The 21,604-nt window shown below is 53.7% G+C and overlaps 2 protein-coding genes across 6 annotated transcripts in view; one reads left to right on the top strand and one right to left on the bottom strand.

The window, feature by feature from the left end:
• Positions 1-6,471, top strand: part of Wdr45b (WD repeat domain 45B) — a 32,131-nt gene extending 25,660 nt beyond the window's left edge. For all 4 annotated transcript variants that reach the window (XM_063241934.1, XM_003464837.5, XM_063241935.1 and 1 more), the window contains 5 exons: positions 1,665-1,855; positions 3,523-3,608; positions 4,499-4,600; positions 5,104-5,225; positions 5,373-6,471. In XM_063241934.1, coding sequence (XP_063098004.1) covers positions 1,665-1,855; positions 3,523-3,608; positions 4,499-4,600; positions 5,104-5,225; positions 5,373-5,479 — 608 coding nt within the window. In that variant the 3' untranslated portion in view covers positions 5,480-6,471. The remainder of the gene's footprint in view (positions 1-1,664; positions 1,856-3,522; positions 3,609-4,498; positions 4,601-5,103; positions 5,226-5,372) is intronic.
• Positions 6,472-14,091: 7,620 nt separating this feature from the next.
• The window catches only part of Foxk2 (forkhead box K2), a 53,294-nt gene continuing 45,781 nt past the window's right edge, over positions 14,092-21,604 (bottom strand). For both annotated transcript variants that reach the window (XM_013147030.3, XM_063241933.1), the window contains exon 9: positions 14,092-15,498. In XM_013147030.3, the coding sequence (XP_013002484.2) occupies positions 15,317-15,498 (182 nt within the window). In that variant the 3' untranslated portion in view covers positions 14,092-15,316. The remainder of the gene's footprint in view (positions 15,499-21,604) is intronic.

Below are 21,604 nucleotides of genomic sequence, written 5' to 3'. Positions count from 1 at the left end.
GGAAGCGGCCTGAACTGCACTTCCTTAAAGCTACACCTTTTGCTGGGCCACCTGCCATGGTGCCTTTCTCGGAGGTCTGGGATGTGAGCACCTTTCTACACACTGCTGGTCTGCATATGTTCTGTGACCCTTGGGGAGGGCAGCGCTGGAGCCTGAACCCAGTTCCTCACACTGAGCTACCTCCCCTTCTCTTTTTAAGTTTTGTATTTTTTTTTTTTTTCCTTTCCTTTTTATCGGTACCGGGGATCGAACTCAAAGTTTTGTATTTTGAAACAGGGTCTCACGAAGTTGCACATGCTACATTCGAACTCAAAATCTTCCTGCTCAACCTCCCAGAGTGCTGGGAATGGAGGTGTGCTTCAGTGTCTGCCTCCATTTCTTAATTAGCTGAACGTGTTGTTGCGAAATGTTAAAGTGCCTCCTGTGTCCTGGATAAAGCTCTTGTTTGCCAGATTGCTCGTGTTTTATTCTTGAATTGTAATCATGTTAGATCTTAGGTCTCATCCATTTTAAGTTAATTTTTTTTGTGTGTAAGATGAAGGTACTTTTTTGTTTCCTATCTGGATATTATTTTATTATTATTTTAAAGACTTTACACTGAATTACTGTGGTACTTTTACGTTGATAAGTCCTTTTCTGGGTGCTTCAGTCCCCCTGCCTGGCTGTGCGCACACATTGTGCTTTGCCCTGCCTCTGAGCACTGCTGTCTGTTCTGGGCCCTGCCATTCTGCCCTGGTTTCCTGAAACCAGGCAGTGTTGCTCCTCTGGCCTCACTCCTAGAAGACCCTGCTGTCTTCACCTTCGTTTTCCTTGTGGCTGTCGGTGCTGAGGCATTCGTTGTAGCTACCGACTCTAGCAAAGGGAGATGCTTCATCCTTTGGTCATGTGACCATGGCCAGGGGTTAGGGACATGGGATCTTCCTCAACAGGGCTTGTGCATCTTTTGCTAAATGGAAGCATGTATTTGGGTTTCTTAAGGGGGTTGGTGGTTGGTTGGTTGGTTTGGGTGTTTTGAGACAGGTCTCAATATGTAACCCAGGCTGGGCTCAAACTCCTGGTGATCCCTCCCAAGTGCTGGAATTACAGATGTGCACCACCATGCCCAGATTTGCTTAGACTATTTTTTTAGAGTTGTTTTTCTGTTTGTATGAGGGTGGTAGAGGTAGAGGATGCTAGAGATTGAACCCAGGGATGCTATATCACTGAACTGCATCCCCAGCCCTTTCTTACTTCTTTTATGTTTTGAGACAGTCTTGCTAAGTTTAGTCCAGGCAGGACTTGAACTAGAGATACTCCTGCTGGAATTACAGGCATGTGCTGCCATTCCCAGCTTGGAGCAGTTGGTGTATTTTGTAGTGTGATACTGCATTCTCAGTAGCTGCCACTACAAAAGACAAATGGCATTCTCTTCAGTAATGGGTTGTGCAGGAAATGTTTCTACTTGTGAGAGGGTCTCATGGGTGGTTGCTTTGTTAGTCCTTAATTCCTTTACAATCAGAAGTTTTTAAGTCAACTTCATATTCTGATATAAGTACATACTATGCAAATAGTCTTTTTTTTTTTTTTTTTTTTTTTCTTTCTGAGCAAAACATAGATCTTGGTTGTGAAAAATCAGAGCTCTGGCCTGGTGTCGGCTGCTCATGGCTTCCTGTGTCTCTGTCCAGGCCTCTGTGTCCTGTGTCCCAATAGTAACAACTCCCTCCTGGCCTTCCCGGGCACCCACACGGGCCACGTGCAGCTTGTGGACCTGGCCAGTACCGAGAAGCCCCCTGTGGACATTCCTGCTCATGAGGGAGTCCTGAGCTGCATCGCTCTCAACCTGCAGGGAACAAGAATTGCAACTGCCTCTGAAAAAGTAAGTGTGCTCCCTTCCTGGCCTGGGGTGGTGGGGGATGCAGCCAGCGTCCTGCTGTCAGCTCTCTGGCCAGTGACCTGCAGGGGAGGCAGTGAGGAGTGGCCGCACTCCATTCCTGAGTTTCTGCTGCAGCAGGCTGGTGACTAAGCACGACTAAGCACGACTAAGCACTGCCCTCTGGTTACCTCCGGAGGCTACCTCGCTGTGCCATGATTGTAATTTCCAGGGCTGCCCATGTACCTCTCAATGTGCCTGACATGCAGAACTGCTTTGTAAAATATTATCTGTGTCTTTTTAACTGCCTTCAACCTGAATTGATGTGGACTTTGAAGCAAGAAAATTGAATCTTTCTACTGTAGTTTTCATGCAAGCCCAGGCTGTGTGTAGGGAATTAGAAACTAGAATAGGGCAAGCCGTGCTGTTGCATGGGGTAGGCGTAGGCTCACCTGCTGCAGGTCCATGCCACATGTGGGGCCTAGCGGAGGACAGGTCAGTGGTAGATGCTGCTGGGTTAGCAACAAATAGTTTTCTATAAACTCAGGAACATTCTTCCTGGTCGAGTGTCTGCTCGTACTCTTTTCCCCTAGACTCTGCTCATCCCTGCATCTTTCCATGTCATCAAGGCCCCATTCCAAATACAGGCTCAGGCTCTTTCCACATTCTACCCTCCCATGTCAGCAGTCCCCTCCAAATGACTGGAACAGGTCATGTCTTCCCCACATCAGAGTGTCCTTGTACACATCATTGGCTTCGGGGGCTTGCAATGCCACAGAGTTTCAGGAACATTCAGCAGAAGCCAGGCTTTGTGTTTGGTCATTTCCAGGCTAGTGATGCAAGGTGCAGTGCTTTCTAGTGATGCTGGGCAGGTACTGAGCCTAAGTCTGCAGACTGTTGTCCCCTGCACCTTGTTGCCAGTGTCATTTGGGTATTGGCATGCCGTGGTGCTGCCAGGGACTCAAGCACATGTGTGCGGCAGGCAGAGCCATGGTGTTGGAACACTAGGTGTGTCCAGTGCAAAGTTGATTTCTAAGGTAATCAGGACTTCAAGGGGCTTCTGTAAAATGTTACAGACAGTTAGCTGTCATCTCTGGGGTGTCCTCCCCACATCCCCACAAGAGGCTGCCCTGGGTCTGAGATAAGATTTCTTACTTCAGTAGAAGTTTAATTGAAGTTAATGCACTCCACAAAAGCAGAAGCAATTTCCGTTTGTGCCACTAAGGCATCTTCATTTTGAGTGGTAGAAATATTTGAGTCCTTCCCAAGTCTTGGGCATCCTTTCCTGGGGAGGCCAGAGTGGTAGATGGGGCAGTCTGGGCCTTCCACTGTCTTGTCTCTGTTATTAGGATCATGGCACTGTTTCTCCCACTGGAGGGGGTCTGACTTCAGGTGGTTTCCTGCAGACCAGCACATGGCTGGGATCAAGGGAGCCTGTGGGGCGCTGGCCAGGGGTATGGTATCGGTATCAGTCAGGCATCATCTCCAGCTATGCTCTGACCTGGCCAGTCTGTGGGACTCAGCTGCCAGTGTACTTGGGACCAAGGTGGCCCTGTGTGGCAGGGAGGTCGGGGGAAAGGGTCTGTGGGCCCGGGGGGCTTATGAGCACAGATCGTCTCAAGACTCAGGAGTTGTGAATCGTTGATAATGAAACACTTCACTGTTTTTCAAAGGGGACCCTTATAAGAATATTTGATACTTCATCAGGGCATTTAATCCAGGAGCTACGAAGAGGATCTCAAGCAGCCAATATCTACTGGTAAGGACACAGAGCTGACCTTGACAGCTGCTAGGCGGGTGGTCTCACTGTTTTTGCCATTACTGAGTTTTGCTTTACGTTATGGGGTGTGTATATAAAAATAAAGGGGTGTAAAGCCAGGAGTGGTGGCGTGTTTCTGTGTCCTCACTACTCTGGAGAACGGGGTAGGAACATTGCAAGTTCAAAGCTTGCCTGGCCAAATAAGCAAGACGGTCTCAGAAAACAAGAGCTGGGGGTATCGCTCAGTGCCCCTACTGGCATGCACGTGCCCCCAGGCTCAGTCCCTGGTACTGCCATACATACCTAGAGGACTGCTGTGGTTGACTGCTGTGGCCTCAGCACCCTACTTAGGCGCTCACCCCTTTGCCAGCTTCCACTCATCCTTGCACGTCATTCTGAGTTGTTTTTCTATGGCATTTGAAATGAATACTAGGGGCCAGGGATCTAGCTCCACAGCACAGTGCACCTGGCAATACTGAAAAAATAATATGCTAGAGGCCTTGCTGGCTGGCCCTTGATCTCTCAGCCAGTGAGCTCTGAGGTGGACCCATCTGCAGGGCTTGCAGTGTGCAGTGCCAACCCGCAAAGCCTGCCAGCACTGCACCGTGTGTTGGGGGCCTGACCTTGGTGTCACATGCTCTGTGTCTGAGGGCTCTCGGCTTGCAGACACACGGGCCCAGCACCCAGCCCCAGGGTAGCCTGCACCTTGTGAGCCTGCCAGTCTCCTCACTTGAGCCTTATCCCCCTGCTCAGGCCAAGAGCTGCTGAAAGTGCCACTATGGGTCAGGGCTCAAAGGTCACCGAGGAGTGAACTCATATTGGGCGCTGTGTGTGACACGCTGGTGCTTGGGCCCACACAGAGCCCACGTTTCATCTCATTTTCTCCACAGCATTAACTTCAACCAGGATGCCTCTCTCATCTGTGTGTCCAGTGACCATGGCACAGTGCACATTTTCGCAGCAGAGGACCCAAAAAGGAATAAGCAGTCTAGGTAGGTTCTAGGCCTATGGGAGAAAAGAGTTTGGAGGGGCAGGGACAGAGCTAGCTACTGTTCCAGTGTGGCAAGGCCAGAGTCTGTCTGTCATGAAGGAGTTGTGTGGTGAGCACTGAGCTTTGCCAGGTGGTTTGCAGGCTTGCAAGGGACCCTGATGGCAAGACAGGCTTGGTGCTAGTGCCTTTGGTTATTATAAACCCATTGCTTGCTGGGCATGGTGCTCACTTTTGTAATTGCAGCATTCATGAGACTGAAGCAGGGGTTCAGCACAAGTTTGAGGCCATCCTGGGCTACATAGTGAATTCAAGGCCAGCCTAAATGTGACGGCAAGACCCTGTCTCAAAAAGTCAAGCAAAACCAATAAAATTCTAAAAGAATGGAATTGAAGAAGTCAGTCCAAAACTATTGATTAGAGCACTTCAATGTTTTTAGCAGCTGTTTGGGTTTAAGGAGGTAATGCTTCTGTGCCCTTTTTATTCATTTCCCCCTTGTCCTTGCAGTTTGGCATCAGCCAGCTTTCTTCCAAAATACTTCAGTTCCAAATGGAGTTTCTCCAAGTTCCAGGTCCCCTCAGGCTCTCCCTGCATTTGTGCCTTTGGGACTGAGCCAAACGCGGTCATTGGTAAGTGGCTTCCTGGAGGGGCTGCCATGCCATCCCACCCTTCATGATTCTTGGCAGTGCCATGGCAAGCAGGGGCTGCAGGTGGTGACACTGGGCTCAGAGGCCTACTGAGCGCTGCCTCAGCTGACATGGTGTCTCCTGTCCTAGCCATCTGTGCTGACGGCAGCTACTACAAGTTCCTGTTCAACCCCAAGGGCGAGTGCATCCGGGATGTGTATGCACAGTTCCTAGAGATGACCGACGACAAGCTGTGACACTCATCCTGCCCATCCTTGTGGCTGGTGCCAATGCCCCGGGCCTTGGGGAGCAGGGGCTGGAGGGACTGCTCAGGACTTGGGTCTCGAGCCATCTGGGCTGTCTGCCTTCCTGAGAAGGCTCCCATTTTCCTGAATTAAATAATAATCACCAAGGCACCGCAGACACTCAGTGGGTCAGGTGCCCACCGCCACCACCTTTTAGTTCAACTGTGATGTTCACATTAGTGACTCCACTGCACCCTCACTGCAGCAGAGGCTCCTGGGGAGTCTGTCTGCACCGTCCCCACTGGCCTCCGAGCTGTGTGGCAGCGAGCAGGCGCGTCCTGGCAGCACACCCCAGGCAAGGTCCCCAGTGGAAGACCCAGCCGTCCACACCAGAGCTGCGCATCCCCCAGAGGCAGAGCCCTGGCCCCGGGTTCCAGAAGGTAGGGGCAGTTAGCTTTCCCAGTTCACTCTGGGTTCAAGCAGTCTGCCCATTACATGTAGGGAACCAATGCATAGACTTTGAAAAATGAGTTTAAAAGGACACTGTCCCTTTATTTGATGGACTCCTCCACAGAGCGGGCCATGTGTCCCTGGGGCCTCTGTGGCAGGGGTAGCCTTAGATGCTGCATCCACCCCTCAGTGTCGCCCAGCATTTTGAGTAGCTGCACACTTAACATTTTGGGAATGCAAGGCACATCCCAGTTAAAGAACCGAGATAGGCCGAGGGCTCCACAGTGTCTGTGCCCCCTGAGGTATGTGTTTAATTTTCTTCAGTTCCCTCAAAAGAAGCTTATTTCGTGATTTTGATTTCAGGCTGCAAATACTTACAGTCTGCATCGCAGCAGGTCCTCAGTCTGCCGTTTCCTCGCTGTTGTGTAACCGACTATTATACATGGGTTTCAATGTCAAAGATGCATGTTGCCTTTTCGTGTATTTAATCATGACGTTTAATTTTGCACTTATTTGTACTGTTTCTTTAAATAAAAGTGACTAATTTTGTTGTATTTTGTATTGTAGAGAACAGGGCACTGTGCTGTGAAGGCAGACTTTGCTCTCCTTGTTTTGAGACTCTGGTAGACTTTGTTCTCCTTGTTTTGAGACTCTGGTTGGATGGTGGATTTCAGGACTCCTCGACCCGGGGGTCTGACTGTCCTATCACTGTGGACACAGGGCCAGAGTCTCCTGCTAGAATGCTGTGTGGCCCGGCCTCCAGGCAGGGGAGCAGCTGGAAGAGGGAGGGACCGTGGGCTGGAGAGCAGGCCTGGTCCCTCTATGTCCTACCGCCTGCAGAGGCTTCCGCCTGCCCTTCAGTGGGGCATTGGGGTGGATGACACTTTGGACACCAGTCTTTCCTCCTCGGCTGATGAGCCTTGCATTGTCCAATACTGCAGAACTGTCTGTAGGCCAGAGAGTAGGGCAAACCTTTGTGTTTGCACGATTTCCAGCTTGCGTGGTTTCCCCAAATGTAGCCTAGTGTAAGAGATGTTACCCTGGGAGTGTGCAGCACACACGCACAGGGCCCCTCAGTGTGGCCCTGGCTCGGTTAGGTAGGCCTGCAACTCTGGTGCCTAGGGTGACACCAGGAGCCCTGCCATACTGGCCAGCATCGGGCAGCAGCCTCCCTGTCACCTCCCAAGCCCACGCCATGACCCATCAGTACCTGAAGTTGGTGCTGGTTCTGGTTTGTCCCTTGATGTGCCCTCCAGGCTGCCACGCCTCCTAGACACAGTGAGTGCCCGCTGCATGGACAGCAGGAGCAGCACTGCCACCACCTCTGCCTCCAGTGTTGGGCCCTGAGCCTGCCGGGCTGGGGGAGGGTACAGAAAGTCCATCACAAAAAAAAAAAAAAGAAAGTCCATCACGATTCTAGAAGTCCTGCCTACTGGCAGGCCGTCCAGGTGGGCCTGTGCCTCCAGTGCCCGTCCTGCCCCCAGCTCTAAGGTGTGTGAGCTGTGGGCCACAGCACACCCGCCCTATGCAGGATGGCGGCCCTGTGCAGGCCCTGCCCCGCCCTCCGTCTGGCCAGCAGTACTGTATCCCTTCTAACTAGAGAACACGGGAGAGTATGGCCAGTACCTTGGTTCACAGATTTCATCTGTCCTGCAGTTCGGGAAACATTTTCGTTTGTTCAGGAAAGATGCCCCTGACAGTTTCCAAACAGAATTGCCTGCTCGCAGTTCTCCTCGCACACTCAATTGTCCGCAAGCAAAAGCATTCGTGAGCTGAGGTGACACCGTGCATGGCAGAGTGCCGCTCCCTGCATTCATGCCATCAGAGAAGGCCTGCGCCACTGCGGGGTGCAATGCAGCTTTCAGACTAGTAACTCCCGCTCGGGCACACTGTGACACCCCACAGCTGCCCAGCATGTGAATCTGTGTCCTTCACTAGTATGTGGAAGTTTCTGTGCATACAGAATTACACACTTGTGTGGCCACCACCCTGGATTAAAGGACTGCTGGTCTGCTACCTCTCCCTGCAAGATTCTACCCTGGCATCCTCACACTTCTGCTAGGATCACGCTTTGGGCACGCATTCAGTCTCCCACGGCAATGTCAGGGAACACTGGGGATTCACGGTGTGAGCACAACATACGGTGAACCTTTTAAATTTATTACAGTGAATCCCCCAGGATCTCCTCACTTGGTGGTTTTGTTTTTCCCTGGTAGCAGGATTAGGACTCACAACCTTGCCCTTGCAGGGCAGGCGCTATACCACTGAGCTAAATCTACAGCCCCAAGTCCCTTCACTTTGAGCACTTTTCTATCATCTTTGCCACTTTCTGAAGCAGTTGCTGAAGTGCCCTTTCCTGAGTGTCTTTCTGAGGTGCAATCAGCGTACAGTGAACACTGCTGCTGCCACTGCCGCTGCTGCCACTACTACCCAGAAGTCAAAACAAGCATGTAGCAGGAATGTTCTGAGCCCACTCAGGACAGCAGGACAGCTAGGAAGCAACTGAACCGCCAGAGGGTAGGCCAATTGTGTCAGGCAGTTCTGCATCAGAGAGATGATCACATTCATCCTTTCTGTTACATGAGAGCTGGGAACCACAGGGACTTGTTCTCTTCAGCTGAGCGCTGTGGGGAAAGCCCACTTGTTCATGGCATAGGCCTGAATGTTGCTGAATTTGCTGCTAATACTTGAAGGGTGGTCTGATTTGGGCATGTATATAAGAGACACTGGTGTGCAGTTTCTTAGCTCTGTCATACGTTTGTACCTTGGGTTTCAGGTTAATTTTGTAGTTTTGATGTTTATTTTTTAGACGGAGTCTCCTATGCAGTTCAGGCTGGCCTTGGGCTCACTTTGTAAACCAGACTGGTCTGGAACTTGCAACCATCCTGCCTCAGCCTCTGGAGTGCTGGGATTACAGGAGTTGCCACCACATCTGGCTCTTGGTGTTTATTTTATTCATTCATATGTTTAATCATTCATTCACTTGTAGCACTGGGATTGAACTGAGAGCACAAGCGGGCAAGGCCAGACCTCAAGCTGTGTGCAGTTGTGGGCTGAGGGGTGTCCCCACAATGGTCCTCCCAAGTGGATATGACCCTAACTGCAGAGGTTATTGGTTAGATGAGGCTGCACCAATAAAGGTAGCCCAGCCTGGCCCAAGGGCTTCCTTAGGGAGGAAATTCAGAGCCAGACCCAGAGGTCCGGGCTGTAAGACTGGCTGCAGATGCTGGCTCAGTCTCACGCAGGCCACCACAGTTTGCAGATGTGTGATCTGTGTGATCCCTGCTGCTCAAACAGCAGCAGGCCCAGCATCAGTTCTGTGCTGTTCCAAACCCCGGGAGAGACCCTGCTTTTCAGTGGGTGGAATTTAGAGGCTTTAGGAGGCCAAATTTATGTACCAGCAGCTGCTCATCCTCAAGTGCACATTTTTTTGGTAAGAATAAGAATGTTACCAAGAGGCCCGACCACAGTAGTCTGTGTGATGTGAGGCCTCACTGTGACCCTGCTGCGCATCCTTGAGGACCAGCAAGGCGGGGTCTCTGCTCATGCCAGCCGTCTGCATGGCTCTGGGAAGTGTCTCCACTGGGCTCTGTAGCGCGTGCCTTTTATATAAGCCAAAAGTGGCCAGTCAGCGGCATCCTACCTGCCTCCTAATCGAAACACCTTACCCGGTTGAACACTGTAGCCCACACCTGTCATCCCAGAACTCTGGAGGCAGAGGCAGGGGGGTTACAGTTTGGAACCCCAGCTAGAGCACTTAGTGAAACGTGATTCAGAGTATAAAGAGGAGCACAGTTCAGTGTGAAGGCTGTGAGTACAGTCCCCAGTGCACCTGGTTCACGTGCCTCTGCTCAGCCCTCAGTGACCTTTCTCACTGCTCTGTGGACTCCATGCTTCACATCCATGGGGTCACACGGTGTTTGTGCTTTGATGTCTCGTTTAGTCACAGCATGAGTGCAAAGCTCACATGTTGCAGAGGTGAGCCAGAGCTTCGGAACTGGGCACTGAGCTGGGACACAAAGCTGGTCTGCAACCCCCAGCTTGGCTGCTCCTGCCTCAGCCTCCCAAAGTAGCTGGGATTACAGAAGGTGCCACTATGCCTGGTTGTTATTGATTTACTGTTTTGAGGTAGTCTCACTATAAAATTCAGGCTGGAATTTGTTTGTTTGTTTGTTTTAGCTGGCCTCAAACTCACCGTGCAGCCCATGCTGACCTCAAACTCATGACTCCACGTTTGCCGGGCAGGCGCTGTGCCACTGAGCTACTTTCCTGGCTGTGTGTTCTCACTTTTAAACTGGGTTGTTTGCTGCCAAGCCGTGGACCCTTACATGATTTGCAAATCCTTCTTCCCATTCTGTAGATTGTCTTTACCTTCTTGAAAATGCCCTTTGATGCAGTTTTTTTAACGAAGTTCAGTTTATCTTTTTTCTTCATACTTTTCATGTGGAATATAAGAATCTTGCCAAAGCTGAAGGCATGAAGGTTTACCCCAAAACCAGAAGTTGTGGTGCCCTCTGCGGTGGTTGTGGACACTCTAAGCACTGGTGAGCCCATGCTGCGGCGCTGACCTCCTGGCCCCTGCACAACACCAGCATGCCGCACCATCTCCCTGCCTCAGGAGGTTGGGTGTCTTGGCCAGATCCCCACCCATTTTCAGGGTCCTTCTGCTGCAGATACTGTTTAGTTCTCCTCCAGACCTGCTCGCTGACTCGTGAGCTGTTTTGAAATGGGTCGTCTCATGTCCAAGCATTTGAAGGTTTCCCTGAGTGGCTCCTGGTATAGCCAGAGTCAGCTTGGCCCTACGGGCTCGGTCCACATGCCTGGCCAAACTGCTGTCCTGTCCACTGCCAGAAAAGGGCATCGGCAGCACGTGGACCTTGCTTCTCCTTAGGTCTCAATTTCTGGCCATTCAGCTCACAGGGCAGGGAGCAGTCCGTGGAGCCCCGCACTGCGCCTGCTTTGCTCCATCTGTGTGTGGCTGTGCTGGGACTTGCGTGATGCCAGAATAGTTCACACCATCCCTGTGTGCTGACCTCGCCACTGTTACTCATTTTCTGAGACAAGACCTTGCTGCCCAGTCCAGCCTAAACTTGAACTAGGTCCTGGAGCTGAGCCTTGAACTCTAGATCCTCCTGCCTCGGCCTCCAGAGTGCTGTAATTATAGGTGTGCACCAACACACTGGGCCATAATGTCCTTCTTGCCCCCTGTAACTGTCTGTCCCAGAGCTGGCCCACACCTTCTCTCAGGACGGGCCAGCCAGGCACAACTGCTACCATTAATTCCTAATCATCTCATTACTTGTAGAGCAGCAAGCTGGGCCTTTTTTAAGAAATCCAGCCTGAGGAGGTCTTTAGTGTGTTGAGAGCAGTTATATTTAACGTAACTATTAGAAAGTTGCCGGGCTTGGTGAGGCACGCCTGTCATCCCAGCACTCAGGAAGCTGAGGCAAGAGGATCACTGTGAGTTCAGCTGCAGCCTGAGCTACAAAGTGAGTTCGGAGGCCAGCCTGAACTGTGCAGTGAGACCCTGTTGCAAAAAGACAAAAAAAAAAGTTTCTACTGTATTTTAAAAATAACTTCATTTATGGTACTAGGGACTGAACGCAGGGCTCCCCATCAAGTTACATCCGCAGCTTCTTTTTTTTTTCATCCACAGCTTTTAAAAATCTTTGAGACAAGGGCCAGGGCTTTAGCTCAGTGGCACAAGCGCCTGCCTGGCAGGTGCGAAGTCGTGAGTTCCATCCCTGGTACCACCAAAAAAAAAATAAAACCTTTGAGATGAGGTCTCAGTAAGTTGGGCTGAGCTCAAGTTTGTGATTCCTTCTGCCTCCACTCTCAGGGTGTTGGGACTCTAGGCGTGCACCAACACACCTGCCCCAACAGAATTCTGTGTATCCTGGTTGGAATTCATGAGCCTTGCTCATGAATCTTTGTTTCAGGAAAGCATTTAAGAAGCTTACTGTCCATGAGATGCTCACATGGGTGGGTGCGCCCACATTCCTGAAATGTGATCAAATCCTGCCCTGCGCCCAAGACCTGCTCTCTCAGCTCAGTTCCAAGAGCGCCTTCCACAGCAAAGCCTTGAAGGAACCCTTGCCGATGCCCATCTGCCCGCCTTCCCTGGGGCCGAGACTGCTGGCTCCGTCTGCTATTGTGCTCTCTGGACAGCACTGAAGGTTTTGCCTGCTGTCCTGGCCACAGCTTCTGGTCAGCCTTGTCTGCGACTCCAGGACCAGCCAGGGCTCCCTCGGGTCTGTGCTGCTGCAGGATGTAAAGCTGTGGCCATCAATGCAGGGCTGTAGGGGCTTTTTTTCCCTCATTGCAGTCTCCCCCAGGCCATCAGTAGGTGAAGGCTCAGGTCCAGCCCTCCACAAGCCTAGGCGTGTCCAGTGTTCCACCCATCCAGCTGGGGCCCTGCACGCCCTGAAAAGGTCTGCAGCAAGGGCAGTGGAGCCCGCAGACTGCTGGGCCTCCAGCGCCCTCAGCCCAGCTCTGTGGAAAGGAGTGAGGGACCCTGAGCTGGGCGCTGCCCTCCAGCCACAGCGTATCCATTAGTTGTTTCCCAGAATGTTCGTCTGGGACCTGTTCCCTCACCTGTGTTGGGCAGTGCCATGCAGCCCAGGACATGAGACACTGCTGTACCCAGGGATCTAGGTTTCCAGCTCCCTGTGGGTTACACACAGCTCTCTCTGCCTGTGGCTCTGGCCAAGGTTGCTGCAGCAATGAAGCCAGCAACAGGTCTCCCAGCACCTCTTAACGTTGCAGGCAATGTGGCCACCAGACGCAGCATGGGGCCCCTGGCTGGAGATGGCAGCTGCTGCACCAGGTGTGCAGGCAGGTTGGTCCTCCTCCAACCCTACTGGCTGCAGGACTCTGAGCACCTGGCTGGGACTTGGGGTACTGCAGGAGCCTGAAGATAGCAGTGTAGCAATGTGGGAAACGCTGTGTCACTGCCTGGGACCAAAACACCCACAGCTTCTGGAGATCTCCCATGCTCCAACTGTTGGCCACGACCTTGGCCCTCAGGTTGGAGGGACAGTCCTCAGAAGGAAAGGCAGTGACAGCTGCTTGCACACACCTCCAACCCCATGTCAGCACCAGCGCAGTGGACAGGACCCTGCTCTGATCCTGCAGCCCTCCCCCTTCCTGGCTGCCCTTGGTGTGCTCAGAGGAGCGCAGAAAGGTCAAGGAGGATGTGGAAGTGACAATGACACTCCATATTCAGTTAAAATTAATAAAAATATTTTATTGAATTTCAGGAACTTGGTACTTTTAAAAATTTCACATCTCTGCACATGTATCACCCTCCATGCGCTCCAACCACAGAAGCCGGGTGCAATATGGGTCCCAAGGCCCACTGTCACAAGCAGCCAGTGGAAAGGCCACTCAGGGCCAGGACACCCACACTTCTGGGTCGCAGGCGGTCTCCCTGTATCCTTGCAGGCTCAGGGTGAAGATGCTAACATTAAAGTTCCTAGTCCCTGAGGGAGCTCAGAAGTTTGCAAAGGTCAGAGAGCTCTCAGGAAGGGAAAGATAGGTGGACAGGGCTGCACCCTGTGGCCTTCCTGTGCCTGAAGGAGCTACCTCTCTATAGCAGCAGGTTCCCAGGGACTGAAAACCACACAGGACCTACAGAGCCCTAAAGGGGGAGAAAATCTGGGCAGAGTCCCTTGCTAATCTGGGGTGGTTTCTGCCTGCGCTGTGAGTTTTAACCCCCATGTGCCACAGCAGAGGGCTGGAGGAGTACTGCCAGCGGCCTCAGAGGAAAGCCCAAGAAGGCAAAAGAGCACCTCCTCCCACCTGTGCCCGGAGGATCACATCCCACCCCCAGCCAGCCCCAGGGCCCTGCGAGAGCCCCCCAGGCCTTCGGTGAGCTCAGCATGCAGACAGCTAGTGCAAGGAGTCTGCTAGGTCCTGCTGCCCTGGAAGGGGCTCCAGGACACGCAGGGCTCTGCCCAGGTCACTGAGCCGGTCTCCAGTCGGAGACAGCAGCACTGGGCCCAGAGGTCCAGACCCTGCGTGGGTGTCACTCAGTCCAAGGAGTCTTGCGAACGGCAGAGCTTCTGAGGGAGGAGATGAAGATGCCCAAGGTGTGGGCTTGGGGGCTGCAGGGCAGGCACAGGCACGGCTCCGCGGAGGCTGCGTGCTAGCGTCACACACACGGCTCACGCACAGGATGTCTCACTTTTATTTTCACATGGCCGAGTTATAAATCCAGCAGTTCGCAGTGACCTCGTGACTCACACGCATCGCCTGAATACACTGTGACAGCTTGAGACGGCGACACACAATACTTAGAACAGATTGATCATATTTGGTCTTTATGTAAATAATAAATGGTTTAAATTGCCTAAATATACCATTCTGAGCCATTTCATTCCATCAGGAAAATACAGGGTTTTTTCCCCCTCTCTTTAAAAAAAACTTAAATACCAAAGCAACTACATTTAAATAAATAACACTATGATGATGACATTAAAAAATTCACAATAAGGCTGTAGCCTGGGTGCGTGGCTGCGCAGCCGGCCCCAAAGTCGGCCTTAGTGTTGGACTCAGTTCTGGAAGTTCAGGGACTCCCCTTGGCAGCCCCAGGCAACCTCTAGGCACCGCCCGCCGCCCCTCCCCATCCCACCCCAGCGGGATCCGTGATCTGCGCCTCAGAGCGGTGTGATGAGACAAACCCTCCTGAGGGCAGGCAGGGCTCCATGCGTAAGCACACACAACACTTAGGAGACTTGTTTTACTCGGGTTGGGAAATTAGGCCAGGGACAAAGTCAACATAGAGAAGCAAGTGAGAGCTGGCCACCCACCTGCCAGCCAGCCAGGTGCCTTCCGTGCCTCAGGCCGAGACCCTTCCTGATGGAACCTGGCAGGGTCCAGGCAGGAGCCACACCGCACCCCACCCCACCGACAGAGTGGGCACTGTCCAGGGCCAACGCCAGCACACAAATAAAAGTGACAGAAGATGCTGCTGACCCCAAATGGATCCAGATGAAGGGTTCTGTGATTCTGAACTTTCCAGAGCACACACGGAGTGATGGGAAGGACCAGAGACGTCACGCCTCAGAATATTCTAACTCCACACAAACAACAAAGGCTGTCCTGCCTCCCAGCCACAGCGGGTCCTGTGGGGCGCTCTGGTTGGCGCAGCTTGGCCCTGGGTGGATGGGACACCTTCCCCACGAGCGCCCCACAGGGAGCCAGCGTCTAGACCAAGGTGTGACTGCAGTCGGCCGAGAGCATTAAGGCCACCTGGGCTCATGTCCCAGCGCTGGGGCGCAGGTAGCCTGCAGGGCCTTCTCCACCAGGCCGGCCAGGTCGGCTAGGCAAAGTCCACTTTTGGCACCACGAGGTTGATGTTGTAGTGAGAAAGCCCTCCTGGCCACGGGCTCCGAACCCCTAGTCCCTCAGTGTCGCCGGGGGTGCATCCACACTCAGGGCGATGACGATGCTGTCACTATCCTCTGTCTTGACCCGCTTCAGTTCCGGCTGCTCAGTCTGGTCGCCGTTCTGTCGCTTCGTGGGCAGGGAAGCCGAGGCTGATGCGTGGGTCGCCAACATATGCAGGGGGCTGGCAGCAGCTGTAAAGAGATAGCGGTGAAGCCCCCACAGCAGGGAGCCCCACCCCCAGGCCACCCCAAGGACCCAGGGCAGCCCCAGGTGGGCTGGGCTGCGGGGTCCATGCTGGCTGTGGGGCCCCAGCTGTGGCAGGTCGATGACACCTAGTGTGTCGGGCTTTTAATTACCAACCACCACTGTTTCTGTTGCTTCTGAAAGCAAGCTCTTTTGCACTGCTGCTGGATTCTTTAAGTTCAGCCAAACAGAAGAGGCTGTGTCCCCTTACCCTGTGTGGGGCCACTTGCAGCCTCCACAGCACAGCCGTCAGCGCTGTGCACATCTGGGGGGCTGGGCGTGCACAGTGAGGCAGAGAGCAGCCCCTGTGGCCTGTTGGCCACGATGCTCTTGGAGCCGAGCCACAGGCCCTGACATTGGCCGAGACCACCCGAGGGCACTTGTGCAGCCACCATTTAGATGAGGTCAGTGTCGAAATCAGTGAGCGCTGAGCAGAGCAGAAAGCCTCCCACACCAGGCAGGCCCTGCCCACTCCAAAGAAGGCACTGGACAGAGGACCCAGCCCCTGGGAAGGCACGGGCTCTGGTGCAGCAGCAGGCACACAGCTCTCTAGTCCTGACCCCTCAAGCATACGCACATGGCTGCCAGCGCCCCAGGGCATTCTGTCCCCATAGCACTCCAGCCTGGCAGTCTCCTTAGCCGCTGTGTCTGGGACACACTGGGATCCCAGGGGCCATGATGGAGACACTTTAGGTCCTTCTGGGTATGGTATGCACCATCTTCTGCCAGGTAAAGGAGAAGGGGAGACTCAGGACAGAGCACTGGTCAGGGAGGGGGCACAGGCTCAGAGACCACCTGCTTCCCCGTCACACAGACGCAGCCACACGGCAGAGAGGTGAGCAGGTCCCTCTGGCTTCAGCTCTGCTGGTCACTTGTTTACTCTGCACGCTGGTGTGCGAATGACAACAAGGAGGGTGGTCCAGGTCCCCAGCCTCCTGCTGTGCCTGGAGAGTCCTGGGTATAGGCCCCCGAATCTGCACAGTGGCCGTCCTGGGCCCCTCATGCACCACCCTGGCAGCCTCGGTAGGGTGCTAAGCTGCCCCTCCTGAGAGGACAGCTGGTCCTGCCTGCGGAAGACGCACAAGGCCTCACACTGCGCACCCCCAGGGATGTGCAGGCCCTGCTCTGTTAGGTCTGGGTAGTCGTGATGCTGAGGGACTCTGGTATTCACATGTCACCTGCAGGCAGAGGACACAGGACACTAAGTGAATGGGTAGGGCACACAGAACAAGACACACTGCGATCTCAAGACAGGCCCAACACCATTCAGAGCTAGCTCTGCCCACACTGTCCCTGGACTCAACCCATCCTGACCATAGGTCAGTGGGTTTCCAAGCAAGAAGTCTGAAACTCAAATGGAAAGGCAGAGGACCAGGCTGGGCATGACAAAAGTCAGAAAGATGGTGGCTGGAGGACAACACATCTTAGGTGAAGACTTCTGACAGTCCTGGGGACCAGTGGGCTGGATGGGCACCTCCACATGGGCACAGGGACATTTGTGCCACTCCTGAGCTAAGGTGCACGGACAGCAGTGGCAGGCCACGGAGGAGAGAGCTCTGGCTGTGGGCTGAACATGTGGGTCGGAAGGAAACTGATCGGGATGTCACTAGGCAAAGCGAGACCATGCACTTTCCAACTCAACCACTACTGGCGGCACGGCCCTGTACATGGGGCATGCACTGACTCTGCACCTCTGCAAGGCAGCATACGCTGAGGCCAGGTGAACCACTGGGAGGGTCACACTGACACAGGGATGTCTGTGCTGCGGCAGCCACTGTGCACCACTCTGGGGAGGCCAGATCTCTGCCAAGGTCCAGGGCACTGGGCCTCACAGGACAAAGGAGCCAGGGAGGGCAAAAGAAGACGCCTCAAATCCTAGGCATTAGTGCCACACTTGGGGCCTGGGGGAACGTGATGCAGGACTAAGGAGAGGGCTCAGGCCCACTGAGAGGGAAGTGCAACTTCTCTGCATGGAGCCAAGGAACAGAGGGGCAGGGCCCCCTGGAGAAAGGCCTGCTTGGTGCCTGGTTCTCCTGTGTCCTCAGCAAGGAAGTGCAACTCTAAAGGACAAGGATCTGTGGGGATCCACACACCTGCAAGGGCAGGCGCAGGGTCCTGCCTGGCTCCGCCCGGCTGTGAGAGCCACCAAGAGCAACCAGCTTCCTGTGCGGCTCCAGCTCAGCCAGGGGCTTAGCTGGTCACAAACACCACATACCGTGCCCAGTACCCACAGCAAGGACAGAGCCTGCTTGGTGCCCAGAACAGGCAGCAGCTCCAGAAGCCCCAGGCGGGGGTCACAGAGGGCTGGGGGCCGAGGGAGGGAGGCAGGCAGCCCAACCTTCTGGCCAGGCAGCAAGCACTTGCTCTGCCCTCCTCAGGAAACCTCCAGGTCCATGCGGGGCTGGGTGTGGACAGGGGACACCTGTGGCCCAGCAAGGAGCATGGCTGACCCCTGGGGCTCGTTCTGCCATAGCTTCGCCCCTCAGCCACAGTGCAGGAGGGGAAGGGACACAGCATGAGGGACACGCATGTACCAGCAGCAGGTGAGGATGTTCCACACCACACAACAGAGACAAGTGACCAGAGTTGGGCTGGGCAGCCTTTGCAGTTCAGGGATGGTGAGTGCCTCAGCCAGGGCCCTGCACAAGCCCACTGTGTGTCCCAGCCAGAGCTGACTCACAGAGGCGAAGGTGAGTCCTGGAGTGCACAGAGGAAACATTCTCTAGCCACAGCCCGCCAGGAAGAGGACTTGCAACCTTCCAGCCCATGGTGGCAAGAGACTGTCCAATGGAAACACTGGGTTTAAACACACATTTCTCCAGAGGACGCACAATTACCAAGGCACATGGAAAGATGCCTGCCTCATTAATCATTAGAAAAACCCAAGTCAAAACTATTTTAAAGTCACGCTGAGATGACGGGGTGCCTTCATCTGAGCACTCCAGAGGCTGCAGCAACAGAATCACCTGAAAGTCAAGGTCAGCCTGAACTTCACAGCGAGACTTGTTCCCAAACAACTGTACCCCCTCTACCGCGGGGAGGAGGGAAACACGGTGGTACTCATGGGGGCTGGCAGCACCTTGTTGTTTGCCAACTCTGCACTGGGTGAGGAGCACGGCCATCTCTCCCACGCAGTTGACAGCACAGCTCTCCTCTCTGGAGCCTCAGGGTACACGTGGCTGCACCTGGGGTGTGAGGCTGCGGACGGCAGGGCACCAGGCTGCCGCAGGAACCCAGAAGTAGTTCTGCGGCATGGGCAGCAGTGCGAAGATTTCTCAGTAAATGGAACAGAACGATTGTGTGACACTCATGAGTGTATACCCCGAAGAAAAGAAAGCGTGAGCTCGACACACCTGCACACGAGTGTGCACAGCAACATTCTTCCTAGGAGCTGGGAGGCGGAGTCCAATGACTGCTGAATGAATGAACGGGGTGGGGTCAGGGGCCATCTGGTTAGAAATGGTGCAGAGCGGGGAGAGGAGCCAGGCAGGAGCCCAGAAGGCCACACACCATGAAAGCAAGGCACCCAGCACATAAGCTCCAGAGACACCAAGCAGAGTGAAGCCTGTCAGGAGCTAAGGGCTGCTTTCTGTTTTTTACTTTTTTTTGGTACCGGGGATTGAACTCATGACCCTGCGCTTGTCAGCGGGCGCCTGTGCCACTAAGCTAACCACGCCCCCGGACCAAGGGTCTCTCTGGAATGATGAAATGGGTCCGAACCAGATGGACGGAGTGGTTTTAAACACTAGGAACCTGCTCAGTGCCACTGAACTATTTACTTAAGATGGTAAACTTCACTCTGGGAGGCTGAGGCGGGCTGATTGCAAATTCAAGCCCAGACTAGGCAACTTAGTAAAACTTGATCTCAGAGTAAAAAAGCACAAAGGGCTGGGAATGTCGCTCAGTGCAAAGGCCCCAAGTTTCATCTCAGGGAGGCGGGCAGGGACGCACACACTGTGTGCACTGACCACACAATCAGAAAGACAGAGTTAATGATCCAAACTACAGTAAGCTCCTGGCTGTAAAGGAAGTGCTCTGTATCAGCAGTTTGCTCCTCACTAAACAGCACCTGCATCTGGAGAGATGTGTGGTATGAAAACGGGACTTGCCTGGCTACCGGCTAATTGTTTTCCAAAATGCTGGATTTGTTCTACAGTGCAAAGCTTATCAAAGGGCCAGAGTAGGAGATAGCGGCAGATACCTGCCTGGCGTGCATGAGGGCCGTCGTCAGATCACTAGCACAAGAGAAAAGAGAGAGAGAAGGAAGGAAGGCGGGGGAAGGAAGAATTTGGAATTACAGAGAGGGCATCAGAGCGCTCTCAGCAGCGATGGGGGTCAGGTCCCAACTCCCTGTGGTGTGGCCGTCACATGAAGTAAGCAATGCCACCCCACTCCTGCTGCTGCCAAGGATACCAGCTCAGGGTCTCCCTGGGGCCTACCTGCCACACTCCCCACCCTGGTCACTGACCACCTCAGCTGCCTCTTTGCAGCGCTCTCTCTCTCAGGGTGATCACACAGGACGGGTAGAAGCAGAGGAGTAACTACAAACACTGGCATCATGGAGCAGAACCGTGACTCCAGGGTGCGAATGCCTCAGGGCTCCTAGGCAGACTTGGGTCACGCTGAAGCAACAGTCGCCAGCAGACCACCGAATGGCTTGTCACATCACCTCTGCCTTTCCTCCTCCTGAGTGGGAATAGGACTCAGTGTGGACAATAGGAAAGTGCAGGGCCTGCCACACCTACCCAATCCAGTGTCACAGGTGGAAAAGGGAGCAGAAGAGGGCCTCCTTCCGGTGTGGGCAGCTGGTGTGACAGGTGAAGGCCCCAGAACAGATGCTAATACTGTGCTGTGTTTTATAACTTAGGCGAAGCACATTTGTTGTCAGAGGGTGACAGAACCCGATGCAGTGGTACACACCCACTACTCATGAGGCTATGGTAGAGAACCACAAGGTCAAGATTAGCCTGGGAAACTGAGGGAGATGCTGTCTCAAAAATGAAGGTGCTGGGGCTAGCTCAGTGGTAGAGCCTTGCCTCGAACAGGAAACCCTGGGTGGGTACCAATGCTGGAAAACAAAAACAGCAGCGACCAAACTATATAGCTTCTGTAGGATGTGACTGGTTAACACGGAAACAGAACGTAGGTTTGGCTGACACCAAGGGCATTCAGGAGGCTGTGGTTCTAACAGAAAGCACTGAAGTTTATGCTAAGAACAGTAAAACTTATAAAATGTAATTTTCTTTTTGTTTCTTTTGTTTGTTTGTTTTTATCAATACTGGGATCAAACTCACAACCACGCGCTTGCAAGGCAGGCGCTTATGCCGCTGAGCCCCAGCCCCTGTAATTTTCTTCTTAAAAACGTTTTTGTTTAGAGAGAACTGTGGTTTTGGTTCCCTGCATTTCTGTAGCAACGATAAAGCAACTGCGTCTCCTCATAGTCTGTCCCCTGGTCAGTGAATAGCGCCAGGGCCAGTAAACAGTGCCAAGGCCGCAGAGCAGGGGCCGAGAGCTGGGTGGCCAGACTTTCATTCTCATGCTGACGGCAGAAAGTGAAATTCCTTGCTGTCATTTATAGAGGACCCTTTACAAACTCAAACATCTGAGGCACTGCACAGAACCACCCAAGGATGACATGAAGCCTGGCACGGGCAGAGTCAACCGTAGGTGCTGTGTGCAAGAGAAACAGCAGCCTGGAGCTGCTACGGATGCAGGGAGGGTGCTGGCTCTCTGGGTTCCAGCCCCGCCACAGACACCTTCCTGACCCAGGCATCTCCGGTGCACCTGTGGCTGAGCTGGGCACAAGGACCCTGGGCCAGTCACTTCTGCAGTGCAAGGCCTCCATGCAATGCTGGGCTCTGACCAGGGGCCTTGCATGTGCTAATGCCAGACAGGCGCTCTGCCACAAAGCCACCCCCAAACCCACACAGCTGTGCAGTGAGAGCCCGGGACCCTGCACCTGTGGGTAGGGTTAATGACAGCCAGGACTCCTCAGCACGCTGCACCAGGCGGCCCAAAGTGAGGGTTCACACAGCTCCTCGGGTCTCGAGAATG

The sequence above is a fragment of the Cavia porcellus genome, unplaced genomic scaffold (assembly GCF_034190915.1).
Source record: "Cavia porcellus strain 051 isolate PalLab524CR breed Dunkin Hartley unplaced genomic scaffold, mCavPor4.1 scaffold_32, whole genome shotgun sequence".
Classification (NCBI taxonomy): domain Eukaryota; kingdom Metazoa; phylum Chordata; class Mammalia; order Rodentia; family Caviidae; genus Cavia; species Cavia porcellus.
Note: the sequence above shows the minus strand (reverse complement) of the source record. Positions and strands in the feature narration are given on the sequence as shown.